Source organism: Cydia fagiglandana, chromosome 16 (assembly GCF_963556715.1).
Source record: "Cydia fagiglandana chromosome 16, ilCydFagi1.1, whole genome shotgun sequence".
Classification (NCBI taxonomy): domain Eukaryota; kingdom Metazoa; phylum Arthropoda; class Insecta; order Lepidoptera; family Tortricidae; genus Cydia; species Cydia fagiglandana.
The window spans coordinates 8,643,627-8,662,557 of NC_085947.1; the positions used below are offsets into that span (position 1 = coordinate 8,643,627).

General features: G+C 36.6%; 1 protein-coding gene across 5 annotated transcripts; it reads left to right on the forward strand.

Moving 5' to 3' along the window:
* Positions 1–285: 285 nt before the first annotated feature.
* Positions 286–18,587, forward strand: LOC134671895 (uncharacterized). Of its 5 annotated transcripts, none has more exons than XM_063529750.1 (18): positions 286–471; positions 1,489–1,600; positions 1,808–1,923; positions 2,002–2,066; positions 2,146–3,540; positions 4,438–4,501; positions 5,630–5,719; positions 6,154–6,284; positions 6,771–6,846; positions 6,931–7,014; positions 7,240–7,289; positions 7,697–7,785; positions 8,458–8,635; positions 9,387–9,579; positions 12,697–12,884; positions 13,546–13,732; positions 16,192–17,738; positions 18,175–18,587. In XM_063529750.1, the coding sequence occupies exons 1-18, from the start codon at positions 464–466 to the stop codon at positions 18,501–18,503; spliced, it is 4,902 nt and encodes a 1,633-aa protein (XP_063385820.1). In that variant the 5' UTR covers positions 286–463; the 3' UTR covers positions 18,504–18,587. The 5 variants fall into 5 exon arrangements, with proteins under 5 accessions (XP_063385820.1, XP_063385822.1, XP_063385819.1 ...); XM_063529752.1 differs by having other exon boundaries at positions 9,390–9,579; XM_063529749.1 differs by lacking the exon at positions 8,458–8,635 and adding an exon at positions 8,840–9,017.
* The last annotated feature ends 344 nt before the right edge of the window (positions 18,588–18,931 follow it).

Genomic DNA, 18,931 nt, shown 5'->3' on the forward strand with positions numbered 1-18,931 from the left:
TTACGGCTTTAAAAGAGATTTATTGCGATTTATAAGACAGACAGCCCATCACATGCTTGCAAAACTTCACAAAGTATTCATTCGAAGCAAAATAATTTGTGACATCTATTATTTATTATAGACTCCACCAAAATAGTTGGTGACGAGTAGCAATGCAGGTGCATGAATAGGACCGTTTATTTTGTGACAACCAAAATGAAACCAAAGTGAAGTGAACGAATGAATGAATGAAAACCGGCTTTGCAAAAAGCGAAGCGGCGGCGCAACGCAGTCAAGTCGTCTATGCGTGTCAAATCAAATAAAACGAAGTGAAATCCGTTTAATCTGTTTGTAAAAATTGACAGACTCCAATGCGAATTATTATCTAGGATGCAATTTCAGTAATTAGAAGGTGTTTAAAACTGCAACAGGCAAGGCAATCGGCTTGGGAACATAAACAACACAGTGGGAAGCGTCGCTCAAAATGTCAGGGTATGTTTTGATTTCCCTTAGAATTACAAAATATTTTGCACTGAAATTAATTTACTTAATTATTATTAAAGTTTCTTTTAAGTTTTTTATGTTACTAGTCTAATATTAAAGATACATTGCACAAAATATGATTGAATTTCTTTGATACACCTAAGATGCAGTTACTAGGATATAATATTTCGATGAAGTCATCAAATTTTACCCATCAGCAAAGAAATGTGACCTGTGGGATATAACCCCACTTCATAATTACAACTTGTTCACTCATTGGGTTAACTAAACTATAAGATACATCTACCTACATTTCTTTTTGTTGTTATTTGTATTGTCAACATTCTTTGTTAGTTAATGGAGTGCAGATTTTAAATAAACTATAGTAAATAGGTATGTACATATAGTTCCATGCCCATACCTTGGTTATAGATGAGATTACAATACATGAACTATGATTTCAACCCAGGCCTTTGGTGCTCTAAGTTCGATGAACTAAAAAGCTTTGTCCATTATTTCACAGCCTACTAGATGTTCCATTGAGCAATATTACCAATCTATATATTGGTAATATTGCTCAAGGCATGATACCTAAACTTTACACTGTTTCGCAACATAAAAGTTCAAATGCCTAAAGATGTTTGTATGAAAATTGAACATAAAGAAATACACTGTAAAATTTGGCCATGCATGATATTGAAATTGTATATTTTTTATTGATAAAAACAAAGAAAGAAATAAACAAGTATAATGAAACTTAAAAAATAGATAAAAAATTAACCCCAGATATTTTTTAAACAAATGCTCATTTTCAAACAGCGTTTTTTTTGGAATAATTTGTGGATAATAAAGTCTGTTCGGAAAGAGAAGAGTTGTGGAATGTATTGGGCCCCATACATTCCACAAAGTTGTTTTCTCTTCTCTTTCTGCACAAACTCTATCATGATATCAAACTACTTGATTGTGTTTTAATTTATAGTACCTTGTCTACAAGTTAATATTGATATCAATATTATGGAATTTCAGGAAATTTTATACATTGCGTGAAATGAAATCAATAGTGGATTACCTAACAGTAAATAATTTGTATGGTGAAACAAGGGGCCGTAAGATGTGGATGGACTATGCCAATTCTAATGTGAGTTAACTTACTGCTTTTTAGAGTTGTCAGATATTTAATTCTCAGTTAGTTAAATTTCAAATAGACAGTCCCGCTGCAAGAGTTTGCAATGCGAATGCTTATATTTGTATTATTTATATTGCAGAGTATTCTTTGTAGATAATGCTATATTTCTAACTTCACACTAATAATATGTAATTCTTATTCATTAACATCTTGTTTCAGTCAACACAAAGAACCTGGCAGAGCCTCAAAGAGACATTCTTAAAAAGAATCCTACCAGATATTACTAATCCTTATTACAGGCTAGACCCAGATCAGATTTTAAGCTTCAAGCGAGGGTACTTAATACTTTCATATAGTTCTACTTGTTTTATTTATGTCTAGGACATTTTAAATAGTTTTTTTTTAAATTACAGGATGAATCTTACACAAAAAGATAAAAGACTGGAATTGCGACCTGTGAACACTTCTAAAAACAATGGTACCAAAATATTTTGTATTAAGTATTGCTAATCAATTGTAAAAAAAATTGGATGACATTGGTTCATAATATTTTCCAGGTGCAAATGATGAGAATGACCAGCCAAGTACTAGCAAAAAAAATACAGAAGAAAATGCTACAGGTGAGGATACCCAATGTTCAAAAATAGTACACAACAGAGCATCCACTGAGACCCTTATACTTGATACATGTTACCAAACTGCTGAGGACATGCAAAGTGATCTCGAAAGTGCCAATGAAGATCAAAATGAAGATAAGGCAAACAAATCAAAACCGGCATTAAAGTCTGTTCGGGATTTCATAGAATATACAGAACCTTTGACACCTATGCTGCAAGAGGTTTTGGATGATTTTGCAACAGATGAAGATTGTTCTGATGCTGAACGACCCATGCAAATTGATGAAAATTATGTAGCTCAAGATGAAATATCAGATGCCCCAGAAAATCCCACTTCATCCCAGAGCATTCTGAAACCAAATAAAACTCAAATCACAGCCAAAATCACAACAGCTGGAGAAAAGGTTAGTGAAAAACAAGCAGGAAATGTAAATCATGGTAAAAATATTACTGAAGACCCTGTAGTGGTTCCTGATGACACAGTACTTTCTCAATTGGAGGATGTTATGGTGTTAGTTGATGAAGCTCTTGCACAAGACATAGATAAGGAGCTTAGCAGAAATATCGAAAGTCAAAATAAGGAAGCCAGTTCTAATCAGTCCATTCCAATGACTGACAGTTTACTTCCTAATAATCAAGAAGCTATTAAGAATCATACTACACCTGAAGTTCCATCGCCTACACTTTCACCACATGACGATGGTGAAAGAGGAAATAGGAAAAAGGAAAGCCAGGTTAATGATAAACAATCAAATTCAAAATCCAATTTGATGTCAGATCAAGAGCCAGAACAAAAAGGTTCTGATGGACTAATCACTATCGACTCTAATGAAGAAAAGGCGAATAACAAAGATACTGCAAATGACATACATACCTCTAAAAATCCAGAATGTCCTAAAAAGCCTTCTCTAAAAGATGACAAAGTTCATGAAATACATTCAGATAGTAGCACAGGCATTAAAGATGTAGATCCACAAGTTGATAACCCATGCCTGAAAAGTGTCAGTTTATATGAACAATTGTCTGCAACAAAATATAGTGATTCAGATTCAAATAATAAAGAAAACGCCAATGACCAGCGAGAAACGCAAGCGCAAAATGCTGCAGAAACAAAAACGAATAAAGATCCAAGGAGTGATGGAACTAAAGTAAACGAAGATCAAAGCAATGAAAAAGCTAACAAAAAACAAACACAGGATGGTGTTATTCTTCTTAACTCCCGTACCACCTCTGAAAGTGTTGATGACTCTGATATCCACCATAAACCTCTTGCCCGTTCATCTCTCAAAATTCAAAAGGATAAAAAATTAGCTAGCGTTTTCGGATTTTCTAATGGTAAGTCATGTGACATTTCAATGTTACAATAAAGTCGAGAGGTGTATGGATATTTCAGATATTTGTGTATATATTATACTGACTTACATTTTATGCGAGCAATATGTGCTGAAGATATATCCTGGAATTTACAAGTGTTAATATGTATTTTACTGTTAAAATCACTGAAAAAAGGGAAACTCAAAATTGGATGCGTGTTGTGGAAATTATTTATTATATAAAATGGTTAAATTTTATTATAGTGATTGTGCCAATATTGTTATGGATATAACAGTATAATTATAATTCCCAGATTTTAAATTTATAACTTATGGTCATTCCCCGCGTTTTCGGTTTGTGAATGTTTTACACCAGCCAAAAATAGGTAAAACTGTAATTCCTAAGATACACTTGTAAGTTTTACTTACGTAAGTAGGGACATAGCTATACTACAGAATAGCCAGGTCCATACTGAGCGAGCATACGCGCGAGGCAATTTCATCGCGCACAAAACGGCCAGTGTAGACGTGCCTTCTTTGCCCTGCCCTACGCGTATGCTCGCTCTGTGTGGAGCGCTCGCTTAGAACCTACTTAAGAAAGTAAAACGTACAAGTGTATTTTATGCTTAAGAATATACATTTTTTAAATTCCTAAGCACATTGGGAGGCCAGGAGCTTACCATATATTTTTATTTCATAGTTTTGTATTTTACAATATGCAAAGGTATAAACACACGAAATCATTTCCCCCACCTAAAGCCCGGGTATGCTTACGGTATATTGTAATGGTTCACTAAACTTCCATGCCTTACTAAATTAACTTTGAAATATTATTGCTTACTCTCCCTCATAGCCAATATGACAAAACTAACAATAACATGTTAGTGTATGAACTTATGAATAATAGATCATTTTTCAGGTGGTGTTTCCAAAAGCAGAAGATTGAATGGTCGCAAGAGAACTACCTCCCACCGTAATGAGCAGTGAGTTTAATTTATCCATTCAACTTACGTTTTACGTTCCATTTTCCTTTAAAGAAATTGTTCAATCAAGGTATTAAATACTCGAATTTAAACTGTTGTGAGACATACTAACATTAAACCGTAAAATTATTCAAAATATTAAATCCTGACACTGACAAAGTGCCAAAATAATGTAGAGACGATTTTATTGCTCATGCATTAAAGTAGTGTGTACACATTTTTGCCACTTTATTCATATCAATATTTAATACCTTGTCTGCACCACTATTGCAAATCTCATTAACGACTTCATATTATTATTGATCTATTTTGTCAATTACTGTCCCTTTTTATAGTCTGACAAAGAAGAGTAGAAATTAAATAGTGGCAATAGTGTAGTATCGTCCCTTTCAAATCAATCTAAGAAAACGGAACGAAACTTCAGTATTGCTACTTATTAATTTCTACTCTTTTTTGTCAGACTATAAAATGATAAAATGAAAAAAATACCTTCAATAATAAATACAATTTGTCATTATCACTTATACCTATATAGGCTAAAATTATATATTATACAGGGCGTCCCACGGCGATGCCACATGGAGGGAAAGTACCTTAAATATCATAGATAGCATATTTTGCGGAAAGAAGACTTCATTTTATTTTTAAAACTTAGTAAAGTTGCATTCATACTTTTTTAATTTTTTTTGAAAAAAAATGTATGGAAAAAAATTATCGCGTCATTGGAGGAAAAGTACCTTAATTATTGTAAATGAACATCTTACTGAAAGAAGACATTATTTCGATTTAAAAAAACAAGTTGAATTGCATTTTAAATAATTTCATGGTTAAACCGGGAATCGAACCCGCTACACGAGAAAAAAGAATACCTTGTAGCTTTGTCATACCGATCGAAAGGCTTCAATGACGCGATATTTTTTTTCCATACATTTTTTTTCAAAAAAAATTAAAAAAGTATGAATGCAACTTTACTAAGTTTTAAAAATAAAATGAAGTCTTCTTTCAGCAAAATATGCTATCTATGATATTTAAGGTACTTTCCCTCCATGTGGCATCGCCGTGGGACGCCCTGTATATACAGCTTCTTGGTAGGCCAAAATCATCATTAGGATATTTTCTTGATTATAGATCGGACTCGAGCGGTTGGACTTCAACTAGCGACAGCGAGTACGTGTCGCCTCCGCATGGCAGGAGGAACAGATATGCTAGGAAATATCTGTAAGTAATACATGAAAGACATGTAGGTACACGTCACGCAGGCGGTGTGCCGTCTGTCATAAGTATCGGTATATTACCGGAGGCGCGCACCTTCGCGCACACGCGGCTTCGATGCCGTCTGCCGCAAGAAAATTGCCTCGCTGCTTGACAGGTTGCGCGGGAGTGGCAACAGCATTTTAAGCATGATAGCCAATAACTTAGATTGTCCTCTGATGTGCAAAATGAGCCAGAGGACCAAATCACTTTTATATATTTATTATTATTATTACTAACTAACATGCATATTAAATTCAAAACTAACGACATGTGGACCTAATGTTGTCTAGTAATAAATAAATTCATTCATTACAACGCGTACGCGCACACGCACCCGGTGTGCACAGGCCTTTAAAGTTGCCTAATGTTGTTAACACTAACGTTACCTATTTCTGCAGGAAACCGCGTGCAGCCCGGATAATGTCGCTCGAGGAGGAAGGGGGCTTGTTCGTCATGCTGGGGAAGAAGGTTTATCCGTTGGTCAAAGATGGCAAACTTGTCAAGAACTATGTTACTTTCCTGCCTGAGAGTAAGTTTAAATCCTACTGTGTGATGTTACTGATGTTCTTTTTCCAGTGCCATCTACCGGAGGTCGGCTATCATGAGGGCTACACGAACTTTAGACACAGCTGCACGGAATAATGAGCATGTGCTCTGTTTGAACCATTTTCGGAGATTTTTGAGCCATGAGTTATGTCTTCGTCCGGATGATCTTTCCCCTTGCATCTTTCCTTGTATAATGAGTTGAAGGAGTTCAAATTTCTAATTACTGATATTGGAGAAGTTATTTTGTGTAATCTTTATCATTATAAGACCCCTGTTATTTTACTAGATTATAAAGTTCAATCATATAATCAGTAATAATCAAGATTACTATACTTAGTTCATTCTAAACAAAGTTTTGTACGGAACACTAAAAATCTAAGCTTGCCTCACTATAATGTCTGATTATGTCATAAGCTGATTTAAGAGGAGATTTTAACACAACTAACTATAAATTAACTTCTCTCAACAGGTGATCCCGAAGAAGATGAATCTTATTGGAAATCCAAATATATTGAAGAAAGAAAACGAACAGATGTATTAAAAAAGTAAGGGTTCTGTAGACAGATTTTATTATAGACCTATATACTTTTATTTATCTAGTATTATACATATATATTTTTAACTTACAGAAAACTGGGACATAAGTCTAATGGCGTGCTAGATAAAGAAGAAAAGGAAAGTTCTATCTCGGTATCTTCTGTCACTTCACCCCTGTAAGTAATCATACATAGAAAAAAATGAGGATCAAAGTCAAATGGCGTTCTAAAAGTGTTGATCATTTGTGTCGAAAGATGGCAGTAAATGTACTGACTACATAATTTACTTTGACAATATTCCTCTAGTCTTCTCTATGGTACTGGGTTTTCATGTTTTGCTGGTATTATATCATTTATATCTATTGTTGTTTGACGATTCGATCTTATTAATTTATTTTTCAGGACCGAAAATCGTACAAGATTACCGCCAAGCCGACAAGAAAGTGTTCAAGGTATGTTATACAATAGGCACACACAAACATTTGTGATTACATTTTTTTCATAATTTTTTGCTTAATAAATTCTTATCTTACCTCAAAGTCGCAAAAAATGGTTCTCATTTTAAAATTGCATGGCTCGCGCAGTAGCCCGGTACCCATTGCGCGGGGCTGCCGCATGCCTTTGTCTCCACGAAGAAACGTTTCTACGAGTAGTTAAAGATTTGTTTGTAAATTTTATTTGCCAGCTGATTACATACATAATTATGTTGTGATACATCTTATTTATTTATTTTTATTCCAAATATAAAAACATATTACAAAAACACGCAAGTAAATTAAACTTATGCTAACACAAAACACAACTTAAAACTAGATACTAAATCTTATGAAAAAAATAAACCTGAATAAATTTGTTCCAGGAAATGAATTAACGCGACGATATAGCGGGGTTATCGAAAAACCGGTCAACAAAGAAACATTAAAAATCAAATTCACTAAAAATGATCAAGTAAGTGAAATAGATCATTCTCCTAATTTATTTTTATTGCTACACTTCCTTATTTTATTTTATTTTTTTTTACCTTTTGATCGTCATTTGTTACATCCTAAAATGTTACACTTTCACACACTATACAAGGATACATTTGTTTTTAGACTCTAGCCGCCCAGAGACCTATAAAAAGTCTCCTGTTCCATTCTAATTTGAACTTTGTGTTGACAAAATAAAATTCAGTTTTGCTTGGCAAGGTTTGACGTATGGGCGGCTAGAGGTTAACCCTTTGAACGCCACGCCTCGCCATCGTCTGCGGTGGTACGAAGGCTGATATTGGGCTGTAGCCGCGAGCGTCCAATAAAGACGTTGACATCTTTGGCGGTCAAACGTCAGTTTACGATTAAGGCACTGTTGATTTAGACTTATTCTATACAGCCAGAGTTTATGTTGGTACGTATACGAACTCTATGTAGATATATTAGGCACACGCCCACATCATTGTTGTAATTAAGTCAGTTCCAACAGGTACACCGCACACGAGCTGAATTTATCAGGAAATCAGTGCCTAAATCTCTATATTCACACATGCCGTGACCTTAGAGATCCCGGCACTAGATTTCTGACTTATTCAGCTCGTGAGCTGAGCCTGAGATCTATTAATTTACACTGCAATTTGCAAATTTTAAGGAAGTACAGCTAGAGGGACACTGGCAACACATAAACCCAGTTCTGGCGCAAGTGGTGTCCATCTTACACAAGGATGCGGAGAAGAAAGCTGACACGGTCACTTGTGTGGAGCTGTCGAGCGGAAACACCACACCCATCACCCCTACGGTTATACCTACTGAGGCGCCCATGGATACAGGTAAATATTTAAGGAATTACAGCTAGAGGGACACTGGCAACACATAAACCCAGTTCTGGCGCAAGTGGTGTCCATCTTACACAAGGATGCGGAGAAGAAAGCCGACACGGTCACTTGTGTGGAGCTGTCCAGCGGAAACACCACACCCATCACCCCTACGGTTATACCTACTGAGGCGCCCATGGATACAGGTAAATATTTAAGGAAGTACAGCTAGAGGGTCACTGGCAACACATAAACCCAGTTCTGGCGCAAGTGGTGTCCATCTTACACAAGGATGCGGAGAAGAAAGCTGACACGGTCACTTGTGTGGAGCTGTCGAGCGGAAACACCACACCCATCACCCCTACGGTTATACCAGCTGAGGCGCCTATGGATACGGGTAAATATTTTAAGTTAGAAATAGGTCAATTTGATAATACCGTAGCTGAATATTAAGGCTTCCAGTACCAGGATCTCTGCTTTTAAATGCCATTTGAATGGATATCCAGCACATTTTTTAGAGTAAACAGGTACTACTTCTGCAATTGGCTATTGCTATACAGATCTAGATATTTATGTATAGAATAGATTAGATATACCTAAACATCTTCCTTGATCAGAAACCTTATAATGGTATTGGACACACACAATTGATGTAAAAAAATACAATGTAAGATGCATCTGTGCGATACTCACGGCGTATTCGCAAGATCTGGGAGCATCTTATAACAGTGTGAAATTTAAAATATGAATTTATTCCTTTTTTCAGGAGTACGCGATAAAGTAAACGAGTTAGAATCAGCAATATTTAAAGAGATAGAAGAGAAAGACAAGAAAGATGATGAAATACAGGAAGTTGTGGTACAAAAGGAAGACAAAGAAACAAGTGTGCCTGCTGACAATCTAGGAGTGAACGATACTGTTCCAGAAAATGCTGAAGTACAATCAAATATTACGCAAAGGTATTATTTTAATATATTTTTTATTTACTTTAGTGTTGTAAAGGTTTTAGCCTACCCGTTTGTCCATGATTGTCCATGGATACCTTTACGTTGAATACCAATTCATCACAAATAATAAATAGATAATAATTTACCTTATGTTAATACATCCCTCTGCTTGGCTCAGGGCTCCTCTCATGCGCGACAGGGCTTAGGCTATAGTCCCCACGCTCGCCCAATGCGGGTTAGGGATTTTCACACCTTTCAATTTCTTTGCGTTTGTATGGTATCACTATTTTGAATAAAACATAAGTAATACTGATAAAGATGATAACTTTCTATTGAAACTTTAAAGCACAGTAACACCCATAAAACTATAAAGGTGGGGTTTTCCTAGTCTGTTACCACCAGGTCGTTTCGTTAGCACTGGTTATGGCTGAGAAAAAAAAATCTTAGTAAGTAGTTAACACCAAAATATAACGCTCAATACTAAAGGATAACTTCATGAATGAGGTTAGTTAAGAGTGCTATTACATTTCGGGGTTGAGCGAGTTTAGGTATTTTACGCGCTGCGGCAGGCCGTGCGAGCTCAGTATTCCGATCCCTTCTACCACACTCGCACTACAATGATGGATTAAACATTCTTGATCCTTCGCGAAGCATATTGAAATTAACCATAACAACACTAACTGTACTTAACTTATAAAGTCCTAAAACTGTTATTTGGTAAGTACGAAAATACTAAATGCAGTGCAAATGTACATAGGGGCTGTTCATAAATTACGTCATCTATTTTTGACCCCCCCATCCCTCAAATCATCCAAAAATCATGCTTCGGATGACTCTGTTTCCTCCTACGTCATGCTACCATCATCCGATGTCCAGACCCCCCCTCCTCCCATTTGAAACGACGTAATTTATGAATAGCCCCATACTCGTACTTATGAACGTATATTACTCGAAAGAAATTATAGGTACTCGCTTATTTACAAGAAACAAGTTACAAGAAACTGAAGATACACAGGGTCTGATGATGGAGCTGGAAGGTGGCCACGGGTACCAGTCTCTCATGTAACTAAACAATTTCGTGTTTGGGCTCGTTTGATTCGTCTCAACAAGATCTTTGACACAAGACAGTACTCAGGGTCTGATGATGGAGCTGGAAGGTGGTCACCATTACCAATCAACCATACAACTAAACCACATCGTGTTTACTTCCAGCTCCATCATCAGACCCTGAGTACTATCTTGTGTCAAAGATCTTGTTAAGACGAATAAAACGAGCCTAAACACGAAGTGGTTTAGTTGCATGGTTGATTGGTACCGGTGACCACCTTCCAGCTCCATCATCAGACCCTGAGTACTATCTTGTGTCAAAGATCTTGTTGAGACGAATCAAACGAGCCCAAACACGAAATGGTTTAGTTGCATGGTTGATTAGTACCGGTGACCACATTCCGGCTCCATCATCAGACCCTGAGTACTATCTTGTGTCAAAGATCTTGTTGAGACGAATAAAACGAGCCTAAACACGAAGTGGTTTAGTTGCATGGTTGATTGGTACTGGTGACCACCTTCCAGCTCCATCATCAGACCCTGAGTACTATCTTAAGTCAAAGATCTTGTTGAGCCGAATCAAACGAGCCCAAACACGAAGTGTTTTAGTTGCATGGTTGATTGGTTCCGGTGACCACCTTCCGGCTCCATCATCAGACCCTGAGTACTATTTTATGTCAAAAATCTTGTTAAGACGAATCAAACGAGCCCAAACACGAAGTAGTTTAGTTGCATGGTTGATTGGTACCGGTGACCACCTTCCGGCTCCATCATCAGACCCTGAGTACTATCTTGTGTCAAAGATCTTGTTGAGACGAATAAAACGAGCCTAAACACGAAGTGGTTTAGTTGCATGGTTGACTGGTACTGGTGACCACTTTCCGGCTCCATCATCAGACCCTGAGTACTATCTTAAGTCAAAGATCTTGTTGAGCCGAATCAAACGTGCCCAAACACGAAGTGGTTTAGTTGCATGGTTGATTGGTACCGGTGACCACCTTCCGGCTCCATCATCAGACCCTGAGTACTATCTTGTGTCAAAGATCTTGTTGAGATGAATAAAACGAGCCTAAACACAAAGTGGTTTAGTTGCATGGTTGATTGGTACCGGTGACCACCTTCCGGCTCCATCATCAGACCCTGAGTACTATCTTGAGTCAAATAAATACATATAGAATGTCAGGTCGTTTCAAATATTTTTAATCCTGTCCGGTAGTTTATTAAACTGTACCATTATAAATTATAATACTATAAAAACAGTGCTAGGATCAAAGTCTCTCGTTGCGGTTTACACGCACACAGTATAGCGTTTTACACGGCGCCCGCCGCACACAATGATAAAAAACCTCGTCGTCGCCGTTGAAAATGTGCGGAGCCGACCGACACACGTCCTACCTGTACAAGCTCTGCCGCGGCACTGAGCTGGCGAGCGCGCGTCATCGGTAATATAGAGTAGTTTTCAAAAAATTGCCAAAAAATTATAGTAGAATTTCATAAACACTAATGTATACCAACAGTATAAGCAAACGTTGCAGATTACTTGAGTATGAAAATGACTTCGATATTAAGTAGATTTTCGTAGAAATTGACACTTGTTTCGGAGAGAAAATTGAGTTCGTTTTACTTTGATTTTCTCTTTCTCAAAGGTATGTAGGAAAAATATCGTTTGATATGCCTAAAGTACAGGGTATTAGTAATACAAAATAGCCAGGTTTAGCAGAGTAAACTTCTCAACATTTCCAAATAAGAGCTTGCCGTTCAGTGCTTCGCGGGGTTTTTCGGAAACGACCATCAGAAAAAAATTCATTACTAATTTAATAAGTCCTTTTTCTAATATTTACAACGATATTTAAAAAGATAAGAAGACGCTTTTACTGGAACAAGTACTCATTGTTTCTAATAATGAGCACAAAGTCCTGAATTTCGTCGACTAGTATCATCAATTTTGCATTATTTCGACTTTTCTTGTAAGAGCGCTCTTAATTAGTTAATAATAATGAGGAGTGTTAATTTTACTGTGTCAAATCACGAGACAAGGATATGTTTATGCCTATAATTTTATACCTACAGTATTTTTTCTAGGAAAAAACGAGGCAGACCTAAAAAACAGGTTTCACCAGCAGTTGATGCAGCAGCGGCACAGAGCCCGGCTAAAAAGCCAAAAAAATCTGTAGAGCTAAGTAAAGTCGTAGAGGAAGTAAAAGCTCAAGATGTTAACAACACACCGACTGCCGAGAGGCAAACAAGGACCCCTAGGAAACTCTTAAATGGTATGTGTTTTCTTTAACCATTTTCCACGCCGCACTGGCCGCACCAATCTACAAGGTCTTCCCAAAAAATCTAAATGTATTCCCATTAATCCGGCTTTGATGATTCATTTGAAGGCAAGTCCCATTTCCCGAAAGTGCAATCTAATTTGAACCTTAGATTGGAATGCTAAAGTTGAAATTCTTTTGGCGCGTATGTGGTCGATATATCGTAGTATGCCTGGAAAAGGGTTAATGTCGCTGTTATTACGTAGCATGTAGCGTTATATTATAAAATTCTATATTAGCCCAGAGGCCTATAAAAATGTCTCCATTTCCATTGAATTTTGAATATTTAATTTGACAAATAAAAATTGCCTTTTTCTTAGCTAGTTTTAATTCGTGGATGGATAGAGAATATGTTAGAGGCTATTTGTATACGTTTACTGTCCCAATCTGAATTGTTAACTTTATGGCTTTGTAATAGAGGCTTTCCGTGACCGATATACGGGCACGGGTAGTGAACGTGTTAAATGCCATAGAAAATACCGAGTTAAAAGGTTTACCCAAAATATACATAAAAGTTAAGTTAAAAAACATACTCGGCACAGATTTATCCACTTGAAAAGTGCCAGCATTACAGCATGTAAATTCATTTTTTTTAAAGTATTACGTAATATTTCAGGCGTGACTCCAAAAGCCAAAGCAAGTAGGAAATCATTAGCAAAGCCACAGCCTGAGGTGCCTGTGGAAAATGCACCAACTCCAGTAATCGAAGAAAATGAGGACGAGGTGCGATACAAATTCCCGTCGCCGGAACCCGAACAACAGACCACCAAGGCTAATACAAACAAAACCTCTCCCAAGAAGCTGTAAGTAGATTTTGTCGATGAAACTGTGCGGATAGGGAACGTGCGTGAAGTATAGAGGGCATCACCGGACGGTATTTATTGGCAACGAAAAGTTAATGTTAAACTTAAGCCACGAGATAGCACTCTTTAACGCCCAAGACAGCATGCATTGACTGTAGTTGCCAGCACCTGTATGTAGGTTTGAATTGTCTATGACTTATGTCAAGTTTTTAGGGTTCCGTACCCAAAGGGTAAAACGGGACCCTATTACTAAGACTTCGCTGTCCGTCCGTCCGGCCGTCCATCCGTCTGTCACCAGGCTGTATCTCGCGAACCGTGATTGTTTTTTTTTTGCATTATGGTACGGAACCCTTCGTGCGCGAGTCCGACTCGCACTTGCCCGGTTTTTGATTAAGGCCACATTAGTCAAGGTGGCAGACCCTCGCGCACGGTCCCTAAAATAATCTTGTTAAGAATAAAACTGCGACAAATACTTATTGACCGCAATATAAATTTGCAGAATCAAATAAAATGTATAAGTACACATTATGTGTTTTGCAATTAATTGTATATAGTCAATGAAGACTGGTATTATGTACTTTATATTTTCTCCTCGTCCATAGTATGGGAAGTAGCTCAGAAAATGGGTACATTGGGTACTTTGAGATTCAGACCACTTTTTATTAAATCTATTGTCTTGTTTGAATTTTATTTCTTAAACTTAAAACCTGATTTTATTTTTACTGATCTTTAGAGTACCCATTTACTGAATATTACGACAAAAAGAATATGAATTTATTATCAATCATCTTTGTGTTATTCTTCACTTTATATAATTATAGAATATATTTTATACATAGAAATATCGAAATCATTTCTATTCTTTACTTGTAGAGGAAATGTTTCGTATGTCCAAAACATGAAAATACTTGTACATATAATAATATAACATACTGTTATTCTTGTTATAATTGTGAATGGGAGCAGGTGTTTCATTTGGATCAATAAACACTTGCTAAAGTAATGGTGTATTTATTTACAGTAGTTTAAGACTTAACTTACCTATAGTTCGTTTTTTTAGCATTAGAAATAAGGTAAACAATCTTGATGTGTCTTTTAATTGAAAAACACGGTATCGTCTTGGGTCGTCCCATTCGTTTTTCGTCAAGTTCTTAAAATTAGTCCTATTCTGCTTTGTCACTCATTCTACATTGAAAGCCACCGACGATTGTGACGAATGTAGAATGAGTGACGAAAGCAGAATAGGACTAATTTAAGAACTTGACGAAAAACGAATGGGACGACCCAAGACGATACCAAAAACACATTTTAAAAATAAGTTACGGCAAATATGTAACAATTATGAATCTAATACGATCATTTATATTCTTCTGCTTTCATAAGTACTTAATAGTTTTTGATTTTTAAAAAGCGTTTTTCAATTGAAAGGCATGTCAAGATCGCTTACCTTCTTGCAAGTTCTTTCTAATGCTAAAAAATACGAACTATAGTTGTTTCATTATAGTAAAACTTCCCGATAAGCCACTAGATAATTAACATTTATATTAAGTTTAAAAAACAATAATGATCAATTGATCATAGTTTGAGTCCTGTAAGCAGACTAGTTGGATTGGTTTGATATATTTTTCTTATCTAATTATAACAATACAATTGAACACTAAGAAAATAACAACAATGTACCTAATATTTCAAAAGTAATACCGGGTGTGGCCTGTAACACGAGTAAATAATTAAAACATAGATTGTACTCCTCAAACGGTGACACTTTTGTTCAACAACTTTTAAAAATTATGAAGTATTTAGACTCGCTATTTTTCATACAAAATAAGTATTATCTTCAATGGACGCCATCGCCACGCCATATCGTTGTGATTGACGTTGCTTGTCACGCCTTAAACATAACAAAATTCGCAATACATTGCGTCTTAGAATTAAAAATCAAACCACAATTTATTTTTAAAAGTCGCTGAGCAAATGTTGGTCAATATGAGGAGTACAGTGTACCGCACAAAACTTTGTTTTTAAAGATATATTTGACCATAGTCCATAAGGTCTGCTGTGAGGAAACAAACTGGTGATCAATATAAAACAATATTGATTTAAATGTTGTGTGACCCTGCTTCCATTGTGATCCGCATGTATATTCGTCTTACACACGCACTCATCATATCAATGCCTTATTCATGCTTGCACACATATTCTATACGTATCACACTTGCGAATTTATGATTGACCACAAAAGACATGACAACGAATTCCAAAGTTAAAAACAAGTCAATTAATATTTGGCGGACTTTGGGAAACTCATTCGACTGGATATTACACAAAGTCAGACGACTAGAGAACGCTGTTATTTCACTCTCTAAGAGCAATTTCTAGTAAAAAAATATATAATTGCATCCCTGCATATAACCGCATGGCCTTGTGTGTGTAAACCCGATTCTCTTTTGTCCACACAGCTTACCTAACATCGCATCACCCGAAAGCTTATCCCACCACTCAGCAAATAGCAGTCAAGGCTACCAAGACTCTGACACTAGCCCGTTTAACATAAACTTCAGAAGAAAAAGACGCCTAAGCATTTCCACCCTGTCTATAAAAGGCAGGAAAATGAAACGCAAACAAAGAAGCAAATCATATCCCCTGATAAAACATTTATTTAGTGAAAGCGATTCATCCTGTAGTATCACTTTCAAAAGTGGAAGAAAAGAAGAGTCGACCATCAACTCTGAGGTGTACAGATCGGATTCGTACCAATTCCTCATGCCTCGCTCGCGGACTATAGAGATACTGGATAAGATTGAAGAGGCGAATGATAACGAAACTGACACGCTAGTGAATGAAATTCGCAACCTTCGTGACGAGATTTTGAAAGCTAATGACTCAATAAATAAATCTGATCCAACCAGCTCCAGTATACTGTCTCTACCACTGTCCCCAGAACTGTCATTTGTTGAGAATTTATCAGTAAACAAAAGTGCTATTGCAGAAATAAATGATCAACCGGCAATCAATGAAACGGAGAGCAATAATGCGCAAAATACGTGCAATGATAAATATCTCATGTCTCAAGTAGACGTTTCTATGCCTCTCATGAACCAGGATTGCGATCTACAAGAAAAATACAGAAAGCATCTAATGGCCGCGATGAGTAATTTATCTGATGGGCCAAATTCTGCTGGACGGAATTTGTCAAAGGATTCTAGCATGAGAATGTCGATTACATCCGAATCTATCTTGAAAACTTATTCTGGCATCAACGTTGAGTCGTCAGACTCTCTAGACAGAAGACTGGAGCAACTACTTTTAGAGAGCGCTCAAAAACCTGCGGCTAATGAAGAAAAGATGGAAGTAAATACACAAGTAAAGAAAAAGGGTTCTAGAAAACGATGTTCAACGCCTCATAAGAAAACCACTATTCAAAATAAGAAGAAGATTAATCTAGAACCAGTTATTGTTGAAGAATCAAAAGCTCACTGTTCACGCGGTGGCAGGAGATCATGCCCGCCGTCTGTCAATATTGTTTACTGTGAAAAAAATGCACCAGACAACCTAGAAATCAATATACATGATCAAAGGATTGACGTCACTGCGGTTACCAAAAAGCCACGAATTAAAAAAGATATCATCAAAGTCAAAATAACAAAACCGAAAGCCAAGCCGCAAAAAAAGAAAAAGTCTCCTCAAAAGAAGCAGAATGTTAGCCGCAGTTCAAATACTGAAGGAGAGAACGAGTCTGGTGTGTTTTTGCACGGATTTGAAGACAGTAGCGAGCTCATACACAACCATTCAGAGACTTGCCTTCACATCCGAGACTGTATGGACCAAGACGGCTCCGACAGTGTAGAGTACATAGACACTACATCGAAATCTATAATTTCTTTGAGTTCGGGCTCTTTCGTTTCCGAGAATAAAGAGAATTTGGGTGGAAACTCAATGGAAAGTGGGAAAACATCACCTGAGCTGTATTGTGACAACGCTCAGTGTGCTACGAATCTGCGTGAGGGTAAGTTTTCATATCTCATAATTATACCTAAGCTTCTTTCCGTCCCCACAACCGTTTTTATGTGGAAAGTTTAGAGATTATAGGTACTCATCTTTCAATGCCAAAGCATCACCATCAGCATGTCTGGTCGCGGCTTTAAGTCCAGTTACTCGGTAATAAGTTACTTTTTACATGCTTCTTACTAATAACCCAAGCTTTTTTAAATTATACATATAGCAATAAGGTATTTTATAATTGTTTACTTACTTTCATAGTTTTCATACTACGGCGACGCAACGACCCAAAGTGAGTCCTGGCCTCCGACTTACAATTGTTTACTTATCTGATATTAAATTGAATACTAAATAAGTACAATCAGCTTAAATATACTGAAAATTTGATTTAAATATATATATATGTTAGCAAGAGTTGACTAAGTTTAATATTATCTCGGCAGCTAAAGCAACAGAGGTGCCACGCGCAGACAGCGGCAACACGATGTATTTCACCCCGTTCGCGAGCCGATGCAACAGCGCTCTCACCGAAGACCTGTCAGATCCGCCCGCCCCCAAGCCTCGCACTTCCAAATGGTATCTCCTCAGCGATGAAGAAAGTAACACCAACTATTTTGATGTGCAGGATGACAGGCCTGTCTATGGCGCTAATTTGCAACAGATATTCCCTATTACCTGTGCCGTCCCAGACTTATCCACCATTACGGAGATGTCGGAGAAAAGCCAAAAAGCAAGTTTGGACGCTGGGGAATTTAGGCGGGAGACAAAGTGACAAGTATTTTTTTTTTATTACTGATGTTTGTAGATAATTAAGAATATTATGTTTATTTAATTTCTGATATAAGCTCGATTTGTAATTGATGTTGAATTAATATATTGATGGAGAATTTAATGTTTGTTTTTACTTTCAAAAATATGGTGAGTTATGTACTTAAATTGTTAGGTTGGCTAGCATGGATTTTTAGCAAGTGAATTAGTAGGTACTAAATTACTCGATAGGCCACACAACCTTAAAGTGCGAGAATATTTTAAGTAATCTACTCATAATATGAGTGATATTATTTTTTACATACTACATTAGCATGTTTTCATGAGTGATATAAAAAGGATTTAGTAAAAGACACAGGCTCCATGATACGTCGTGTATTTCACTCGGAACAACTCTTAGAAGAATTATTATACAACATAAATTAAATGACT

What these genes read in the sequence shown, in the direction of transcription:
- LOC134671895 (XM_063529750.1), top strand. An exon ending in GAACACTTCTAAAAACAATG is followed by an intron (nt 2,067 to 2,145) that starts GTACCAAAATAT and finishes AATATTTTCCAG; the next exon opens with GTGCAAATGATGAGAATGAC. An exon ending in CGAACAGATGTATTAAAAAA is followed by an intron (nt 6,847 to 6,930) that starts GTAAGGGTTCTG and finishes TTTAACTTACAG; the next exon opens with AAAACTGGGACATAAGTCTA.